Genomic DNA, 9,796 nt, shown 5'->3' on the forward strand with positions numbered 1-9,796 from the left:
TTCCGTATGCTGTGAAAAAGTATTTGCACCCTTGCACATCTTTGTGTTTTCTATTTTTATGACGCTAACATGTCTCAAATCGTCAAAACAAACTTTAATATCAGACAAAGATATGAGCTGAAGAGATTAAAAAAAAAAAAAAAGCAAATAATGATTTCCATTATTTGGCCTGTGTGGAAAAACTAATTGGCTCCTAAACCTAATAAGCGGTTGAGCCACCATTGGCCAGGTTTAACGGGTTAATTTCTCGACTTATGTTGAATTTCTTTAGATTGACTGACATATTGAGGACGTGTAATTGAGTTTATTTAACCGAATTCGTGCCGTCAGTCGTTGATTCTACAGATCCTGAAGTAATCAGATGCAGGTGTGGCCAGTTGAAAAGTTTTCCAAAGAAGGTGGATAATAATTATAGGTAATTCATGATTTCAGGAGGGGGGGTTGGGGTGGTGGTGATACATTTCTATCATTGGGCCAGGTTAATGCAACCAAGAAAATGCAGCCATTTTCTTGGTTGCATTAAAAAAAACAGAATTTAAAAACTGTTCTCCGTATTTATATCTAAAAAAAACACACAAAAAAACACTTGTTTGATTATCTGAAATCTGTATGTGTGGAATAAAAAAAAGAAGCAGAAACGGAAGAAGTCTAAAAATAAAACAGGAAACTTAAATAATTAAACAAAAAGCACATCAGATTATTTAGAAAGCGATCATAGGACGCTCAGAGTGTGTCGGCACGGTGAAAGTGAATCCCACATCAAAATAAATGTGGTTTCTACATCTTACACTGCACACACTTAGTAAAAAGTTCATGAAACTCGTCTTAATCGTTCGCCCTTAAAGCGAATTCATGTGAAAACGTCAACAAGGACGTGGCAGCTGATGTCACTCTGCCTCCTTAAAATGGAGTTGTTCTGTCAGCCATAATCAAATCCAATATCACAAGCTGTCAGCATCACTTTGCTTCAAAACGGCTTCTCGGGCAGAGACTGCAACTACCTAATCCATTTATTGAATCGTCGTTGTGCTCGTTGTGGCGAAAGACTTTTAAGACCGAGAGCGCATCTCCATAAAACTGTGAGTCTGTTTCCAAAGTGTAATTGTCTCATTTTGTTTTGCTCTTGCAGTAAACGCTTCTCCTCTCCCTTTCAGCCCAGGCTGACACAGAACTCGTTTGATTGTGAATAATGACGCCTTCTTTATCAATGAAAGGCTTTTTGGTTTTGATCTGGGGTTGATCTGCACAGTTCAGACCCAAAACGGTCTCCTCTCTGCACGACACGAAGGCTGGACAATACCACAGTGTCTATTCTTTAACATCATTGTTTGGACAGATTATTGTGGCAACTCCAGGTATTTGGAAATTGTAGCCAAGAGTGAATCAGACTTGGTTTTCTGCGCTGATGTCTTTTGTTTTTCCCATGATGTCACACAATGAAACAGTGTCTTTGAGGAGTTGCTCAAAAGTACATAACCAGGTGTGCCTCTGTTTAATCGAAAAACTTTAAGCTAATCAGAAAGCTTCCTAAGCGTCCCCATCGTCATCGGGTTTTCCACAAATGATTTAATGGCAAATTAATCTTAGTGTAAACATCTGGATATAAGGAAGTAGTAAAAATACACCTTATTAGTCTTAGCAAGTAGAAATGATTTTGGTCATCCTAACTGACCTAAAACATGAGAAGTTTATTATAAGACACAGAGGAAAAAAAAAACGTAATAAAAGTTTGATTTTTTTCCAATAAAAGCATTCCAAAGCTTTGAACGTCTCCAGAAGAAAAATGAGCCAAGAAATAACTTTGTGCGAATCCATAGAGAGTCTTTATCTTGTCATCGGGTGACAGATAACCCAGGCTTACCTGACTGTGACTGTACACAGCAGAGGGAGACAAACACATACACTCACACACACTCACACACCCTTTCATGTTAATATAAAACAACAAGCACTAATCCACGGTGAGTTTCTCATAATTCAGTCTTTGTCTGCTGCTCCCACTTTTGGATTGTATTACTCTAGAGAACACAGCACAATGGTAAGCTATTTAAAACCCCCTTTTTTAAAACTGAAATAACACAAAAAACCAAAACCTTACCCTACCCACAGGGTAGACTTATTACATCCATATAACAGACAAAGTTAACAGCTACGCAGTCAGCAATTTTACTTCAGTACATTTCATTTTATTCACTCAGTTAAACTGAAATACCCCTCCCCCCCCAAAAAAAAAAACCCCTCTGAACTATGTTTCATGAGATTAATAAAACAGATTTCATCAATCTGGTGCAAATGAATGAGTTGTGTGTGTGAGACAGGAGAAGGAGGTGAAATCAGTACCTTGCCATAAGGAGACACTGCAGAGGAATACAATGAAGATTTGCTATTATGATGGACTTCAAGATGAGGAGCGGCCGCTCTTCCTTGCTATAAACACACACACACACACACACACACACCAGCTTGTTATTATGAGAACAAACGTTTTGGAGGCAGAATGATTATTATTGTTCAATCTGAATTCGGTGGAACCAGTGAACAGGATGCAGCCATTTCAACCTATTGTTTCAGTGGGTTACTCATGCTACTTTGCTTTGTGGACAAAATGGCAAAAAAAAAAAAGACATTAGTATTCATTTAAAATATGTCAGATTATGCATAATTTAAGTACTTATGTAATAAAAAAAAACATCCCCTCTTCAGAAAGTTACCTCAGTTTAAATAGTCACACACCTTCCTGTATAAATAATGTTTGATGACAGGATACAGCTGCTACAACACTGCATATAGTTTGAGTCAAGTTTCAAAGCAGAACCGAGACGTTTCCAGACTTGCCGGGCTGGGATTTCTGCATTAAAGCGCCGCTTCCAAAAGGAGTGCCAATTATTAATTAAAATTTACTGCCCTTAAAATCAGTGTTGCCAGAGGGATGGGGGAGGGGGGAGAGTAAAAATCAGCAGAGAGAGAAAGACAGCAACGCTGGTGTACTTACAAGAGTCATCCAGTACGCAGCGTACGCCATGAGGGAGCAAAGCTGAAGTCTGCACTTCTTTTCCTGCGCTCTCAGAAACAAATCCTGCTTTATGTCATGCCTCCCCTAAGACGTGCCACTCCCTGCAGACTGCACCTTGTCGCACACTGTCTGTTCTGCAACACTTCCTTTCTCTGACTCAATGGATGCAGAGAGTTTCACAACTTTCGAAGGAATTTCGGGCTCCCTATCAAAGCCACACGCAGCGACCTGTTTTCAGTATTTTACCGACCTACTCCACCCAGCGAACATATTTACTTTTTTTTTTTTTTTTTTTTTTTGGAAACGCAAAAATGAAAAGACAAAAGCCTTTTTGGTTATCATTAGCGCTCCAGAAGCCTTAGTCATCATGCCTCTAAGTGGACAGAAAGCAAGCTGGTTGTTAGTAGCTTTGAAATATTCAGTCACTCGTATCTCCTGCCTGGTCCAGAGGATGAATCAGGTCCAAACGTGCCAAAAAATAAAGAAAAGTCCTGTCTGTCATTGTGCAGGTTGCATTGTTTGGATCTTTATGAGTGCTTGTAATGAAAGCAAAGATGAAACGTACCTCCTTGGTGTTTTTCTGATGGCCGTGGCTTCTCCTCTTATGTGGCATCTTTGCAGACCAGGATGGATAAACTTTCTCCAGCTCCCTTTGCGACCCGACTTGTGTTTCGGAAATCACTGTGTGAGTGACCAAGACCCAGTTAAGCTGAGCTGCCCCTCCCGCTGGTGGGGGGGGAAACAATGAGGGTTTTAGGAACGCTTACAGAAGATGGCAAACCCAAAAATGATTCAGCATGATGGTGTGTGTGTGTGTGTGTGTGTGTGTGTCAGTTTTGCAGCTTGCAGTCTTGTTTTCAGTTTATGTTACCTTATTAGGCATGTCTGTGACGCTAATTGCGACCTTTTTGTTGAATGCTGTCAGATATTTGTTTGAAAATTGGTCAGATATATGAAAACTTGTTCAAATGATTGATTAAATGAAGAATATAAACTACTTGAACTGCGTATTTCGGGTCGTATTTTAGTAAAAATTAAACAAATTATTGTTTTACTAGCTGGTTGGGCTTTCTTTAGACGGGATACACCTCCCCCCCCTCCCCACACACACACACACACACACACACACACACCCACACAGTAAAGGGAAAAGTTGACTCACCAGTTGATGGCATTATTTCCGATCAGTAATCCGAGACGTTCCCAAAGCACAATGCTGCCCCCTGCTGAGCAAATCTGGAACTGTCCGAGCCAAGGCTTCTGAAAATGGCATCTGGCTTTTGAGCGTCTGCTCTGAAATTTAATGAGGCCCTAAGGAGACTTTGCAGCCTGTGCCAACTTGAAGTGGAGCCCACCAGCAGAAACACCAGCAAAGTGACGCTTGCATTTCTGTGATGTTTTGATTATTGGTTATTATTTATTAATATTTTGAACCTGGCTCATTGACTCAGTTTGCTTTAAATTTGTTGCCTCTGAAGTCTCTCATCTTCCTTTTGAGTTTACCCACCAGTGATACTGCGGAGATAAAAGCAGGTATTGGTACATTTGGTAGAGCGGTCCTCCTGCTGGGAAAGGAAATCAGCGTCTCCATAAAGCTGGTCAGCAGAGGGCAGCTTGAGGTTCTTCACATTATCCTGGTAGCTGAGTTTGGACCTGATGAGACAAAGTCGACCTACCTCAGCAGATGACATGGCCCCCTAAATACTCACTGACCACGGACACTTTACATTTTACTTCAAGAACCACATTTAATGGCATGTTCACCGTCCTGCAACATGGGAAAACAGGAGCATGAAGTCAAATATCCACACCCCTTACAACAACTAAAGGATGTAAAGTGTTTAGTTAGATTTTAGAATTTATGTTAAGTTTAAATTTATTCATACACACGTTTTATCTATTGATTAGATTATTCATTGACTATTAAGTGGTGGATTTGTGAAATCTATTTTTGTGTTTCTTCCTGATGCATAGAAATGAGGGGAAAAAAGTTTATTCATTCATCTAGAAGATATGTCTCCAGTCTTCCTCTAAATTTTTGGACGTTGATCTCCGAATGAAAAGAAAAAAGATTATTTCACCTGAAAACAAAACTTTGGACAACTGAGCAGCGAATTAAGAACGAATCTAAGACGTTTTTCTAACATTTTCTCTGTTTCAGGAGCAGATCTGAACGATGCAGCTCGTTTCCCGGTCATGCCGGTTGTTTGAAACTCTGACTCCCGCCGCAGTTCTCACCTTGTGAATCTCCAACTAAACTTTATATTACAATCTATATTATTCCTGTGGCTTAGACACCTTTTTTCCAAAACACTGTCATTCAGAAATAACCATATCCTCTCCTTCCTGTAGAGGGTGTCAGTGACTCTCTGCCTGCCTGTCAAGTCGACCATCGTCTCCATGACTTTCTAGGCCAAACGTATACATACATTGTGACACTTATTTATTGAATATCTTGGTCTTGTTCAGTCTCTCTTCTCTGGGAAGCTGAATTTTAGGTCATTAATTGCCAGATGAGATTTGAATCCAGATTCATTTAGCTGTGAGACATCAATGCTAACCACTGAACACACTGCATGTTAGTAGTATTTAAAGGGGCCGTATTATGCATCTTCCAGACACATAGTGCCATTTCATAGCACAATCCAGTAACTATGTTACTTTCAGTTGTTACGAAAATGCTGTATGGATCAAACATAACTTAAAATAAATTTAACTTATTACCTTTATGGACTGAAATTGGGTCCCTATTAAAAACTCCTGCTCTTCTGAAACGCCGCCTTCAGGAAGTCATCACATCGCTCCTCTATTAACCCTTTAACAGCATTTTTTTTTTTTACCAGTGTTGCACTAAGAATTAGTTTGTAAAATGAGCTCAGCAGATGCACAGTTCCCCCAGGTCTTTGTTAAATAATTAGGGCTCCTCAGAGTAATTGGGAATTAAATTTCTGCAATATGATGGCAAAAGTTGTTTCTCAGTGGTGGGCTTGGGAATATTCTGAACCCCAGAAAACACGCTGTGAGGACAAAGTATCCATCAGCAGTGATAAAACGTCTTAAAAATGTAACACTTTCCTGCGCAAATTGCAAATTTTACAAACTAACTTTGTGTCCAAAAGCATGTAAATGTTTCAATGTCTTTTGTGCACCAAGCAGCAGCTTGGCTGCAAATGAGGATTTCATCAACATACTGAAACGGTGCAGTGTCATCACACAGGGTGAGAGACTCTACACTGTTTTTCAGTGCAGCCTTAGAGATTGTAGGACTCTCGAAGAAAACTTTGACATCAGGTGGAATTTGGGACAAAACAGTATTTGGATGTATACAAATGGAGCTTGAACTGAATTCACTGCCTGGAAGTCTTGAACAAAACACCATTCGGCTGGCAGACCTGGACCTCTGAGAAGTACTCACAAAAAAAGTTTCACATGTAGCAATAATGCCACAAGCTTTAACAGAATGTCCTGTGTCGCTTAGTTTTGGAAGGACCACAAATGATTCACATTCTTATCAGCCCTAATTGTTGTTAGGCTTGAGGATCCAGCCAGGACTGTGTTCAAGAGGCAGTCGCTTTTAGACAGGAACAGTTCAGTGGGAGCTTTAAAGTCTGAGGTTACAGTTCTCTAATATTTAAAACATTATTGTCAGGTGAGAGGTTGGACGAGTCCAGCCAGTCACTGTCACACAAAAGAAAAAAGAAAAAAAATCACCCACGTCTACTGAAGACCAGTTTAGATGGCGTTGTAAGGGACACAACGCAAGTCTGGGACATAAAACAAAGACAGCTGTGCAGGGGACAGACGGACAGGCAGACAAAAAGGGCAGCAGCTGGTGCTGTCCAAAAACACACAGTACAGAGTGAATTCAAAAAGTCGTACCGCCCGATAAGCGTTCAGACCTCCGCTCAGATCAATCCTCGATGCGTCACTGTCAATACGAAGCAGATCTGTCTGACCCCAGGATGACATTTTACGCCGTGAGGTGATATGAGATGACATTTGTGGAAGGCTGCCTGAAAACTTTCATCACACCAATGACTGGAGCAGATTCTGCACCTTTGTGTTTGATTCCATTTTAAATTGTATGGTTACGGTCGCACGAGGTCACGGTTGTTTTAGCTGCTACAAGTTCCCCATAAACCACAAATTTATTTATTTATTTTTACTTGCCGTGGGCAATGTTTAATAAAGTTAATCAAACACTGGCATATATTCCAGTCCAGTCCCTCTGCTGGTCATTTACTGCTTGTGTCATTTGAAACACAGCTGAAACATACATCGCTCAAGTACTCATTTATGACTAACTTGAGATTTTGTGTGATAAACCAACACACACTTGTTACACAATATGAATCTGAAAAGTGTGGCTACTCTGTGTATTCATGTCCTTGTCCATGGCACGATTGTTCTCCATTTTACGACGGCGTCTTGCATGATGTTAAAATCAAACAATCTAAGAAAATGATTTGAGTTGCATTGACAGTCACTGCAGGAGACAAGCAGGGATGCAGGAATGATCAATTCGCCACACCTAATTGATTTCATTTGAGCTAACATGCGCTGAGTCAGCTCTCCTCCTTCCACGTCTTCACCTGCGTCACCCTGCGACTAAAAGCTTCCTTTCGCGAGGCGATTCGCTGCACCTGGAAAAATAATTAGTTTGAGACGTGCAGCTCGACCTCTGGAGTCACCTGATGTGAGTGATGTGTGTGTGTGTGTGTGGGGGGGGGGGGGGGGTGTGCGTGTGTGTGTGTGTGTGTGCGTGTGTGTGTGTGTGTGTGTGTGTGTGTGTGTGTAGGTGTGCAGGAAGGATGATCTCACCCCTCTCTGCTGACATGCTCAGGCACAGTTTAGATGTAAGGACATCAAATTCAGGGAATCAGTATAAACAAAGATTCACTGATCTGGAACAAAATCAGCTTCTCCTGACATAAACTGACCCGTGTTTTTTTTTTTGTTTTTTTATCCCCCTCCTCGGTATTTCTGTGTGCATGAGTGAGAGTCTGGGTGAGAGCAAACACTTGTTGCTAGGTAAAGATGGATTATACAGCCGATGCGCCGCGAACCTGTTTGCACATGACCAGATGACCAAAGGTAATGACTAACAACTCACTCTATAGAGAAGCCACACCTCATTAAAATGAAAACTGGAGTGTCTTTTACTACTGCAGCAGTAGTAGTGTTGTGCTCCATTGTTACAGGTTGATGATGTTCCTTTGCTGTGGTGTGTGACTGTTGAGGCCTCTGTAGTTTCAAGGAGGGGGGAAAAAAAACACAGCCGTCTCTCCAGTCGAGCCGCGGTCTCTGCATCACTGCACTCATTTAAAACCACTGACACACTGTTTCCATCAGTAAGCAACCTGAGCTCGGCGTTACTGTTTCCACGAATAACTGAAATGGTCGCAGTTTGACGAGATAGCAAAATGAGAGGGCACACTGCGTAATAATGTCCTTTTATGAAAGGAAAAAGCTGTTCAATAGACTTATTACACTGGTAAACAGCCAAAAAAAATTGTCTGGGGCTTCTCAGCTGCTTTAGGGTCATTTTGATGAGCTGAATCCAAAAATTGCCTTGGTTTTGCTCAATCGGGTCAACTTTCTGAACTATGAATGCAACATGAGCATCAAAATGCATGACTTGTTCTCACATGTGGATCAGTTTCCTGAGAATCACTGAGTGAAGAGCAGGAGGAGAGACTCCATCAGGACAGAAAGGAGACAGAGAATTATGCACAATCAAGACGTAATGTTCAGTTTACATGTACTTGCCCTTATCAGTGTTTATTATTCAATTTACAGAAGTCCAAGTTTGTAATATTTAATTAGTACACTCTGTTAGAAAACAATTTTTTTTCCCTCCTATAACCTTTTTTGGATGAGAAATATTAATGGAAATTAACTGATTATGTCACAAAAATGTCATCAATTTAGTCAGAAGATCAGATTTCTCTAAATCAAATCAGAAGAAAAACTTGACCTGATTGAGAAAAATGGATGTCATGTTTGGATTCAGCAGTGCAAAATAGTCCAAATTCAGTTGGAAAAAACACAAGAAAACTTCTAAAAGACATTTTTCCTTTGAGCCCAGTGTTATTTATCTAATTAATCTGGCTATTTGCATCACGTTTTGATAGGTAAAATTAGTATGAAATTTTTAAGATTGTGATATAAAACAGAAAAGCACTATTTTGGCTCGCAAAAGTTTCCATCCTCCTGAAACTTGCAACCACCAAGTTTGGTGCATTTTTTTTTTTTTTTTTTTTTTTTAGGATTCTGCATAATTTTATCAAGTGATTTAAAAAAAAGAGTCTGTTGGAACAAGGTGCTCTGATCAGATTAAACCAAAAATTGAAACAAAAAAGATAATTTTTGCTCCACTGTGAAGCTAACAATAGATGCCAGGAACGATAAGACCAAAATGTTAGCCTACTTGCTATGTGTGGCATAATAAATGAACCGTATGAGCACCATGAACAGATTATCTACATGAAGGTGGTTGGTGACTGTATCCTGCTGTGGAGATGGTATTCTTCAGGAGGGACAAGGAATCTGACAATGACAGTTGTAGGCAGAGTACAAAACAAAAAAAAAACAAAAAAACAGTTGGATTGCTAAAAACATGAGGAGGCAAATATTTACTTTGTAGCAGGATGATGATCTACAATGGGAGGGCTTAAATCAGATCATTTTCCTGAGTAAAAGACCCCCAATAAAGATCTGAAGCTAACTGAGAATCTATGGGGGAAAAACTGTTTATCAGAGTTTTTTTAAGCTGCAGTCAGA

General features: G+C 40.2%; 1 protein-coding gene across 10 annotated transcripts in view; it reads right to left on the reverse strand.

The window, feature by feature from the left end:
- cast (calpastatin) overlaps positions 1-3,696 on the reverse strand; it is a 38,049-nt gene extending 34,353 nt beyond the window's left edge. For 3 of the 10 annotated variants that reach the window (XM_088005454.1, XM_088005450.1, XM_088005453.1), the window contains exons 1-2: positions 3,579-3,693; positions 2,341-2,427 (exon numbers count right to left, since the gene is read on the reverse strand). In XM_088005454.1, coding sequence (XP_087861580.1) covers positions 2,341-2,427; positions 3,579-3,626 — 135 coding nt within the window. In that variant the 5' untranslated portion in view covers positions 3,627-3,693. Of the gene's footprint in view, positions 1-2,340; positions 2,428-2,992; positions 3,245-3,578 lie in introns of those variants that run through there. The other 7 variants (XM_088005446.1, XM_088005457.1, XM_088005461.1 and 4 more) reach the window with 7 other exon arrangements.
- Between the last annotated feature and the right edge of the window lie 6,100 nt (positions 3,697-9,796).

The sequence above is a fragment of the Poecilia mexicana genome, unplaced genomic scaffold, assembly GCF_051168715.1.
Source record: "Poecilia mexicana isolate PSO_F unplaced genomic scaffold, ASM5116871v1 scaffold_5, whole genome shotgun sequence".
NCBI lineage: Eukaryota > Metazoa > Chordata > Actinopteri > Cyprinodontiformes > Poeciliidae > Poecilia > Poecilia mexicana.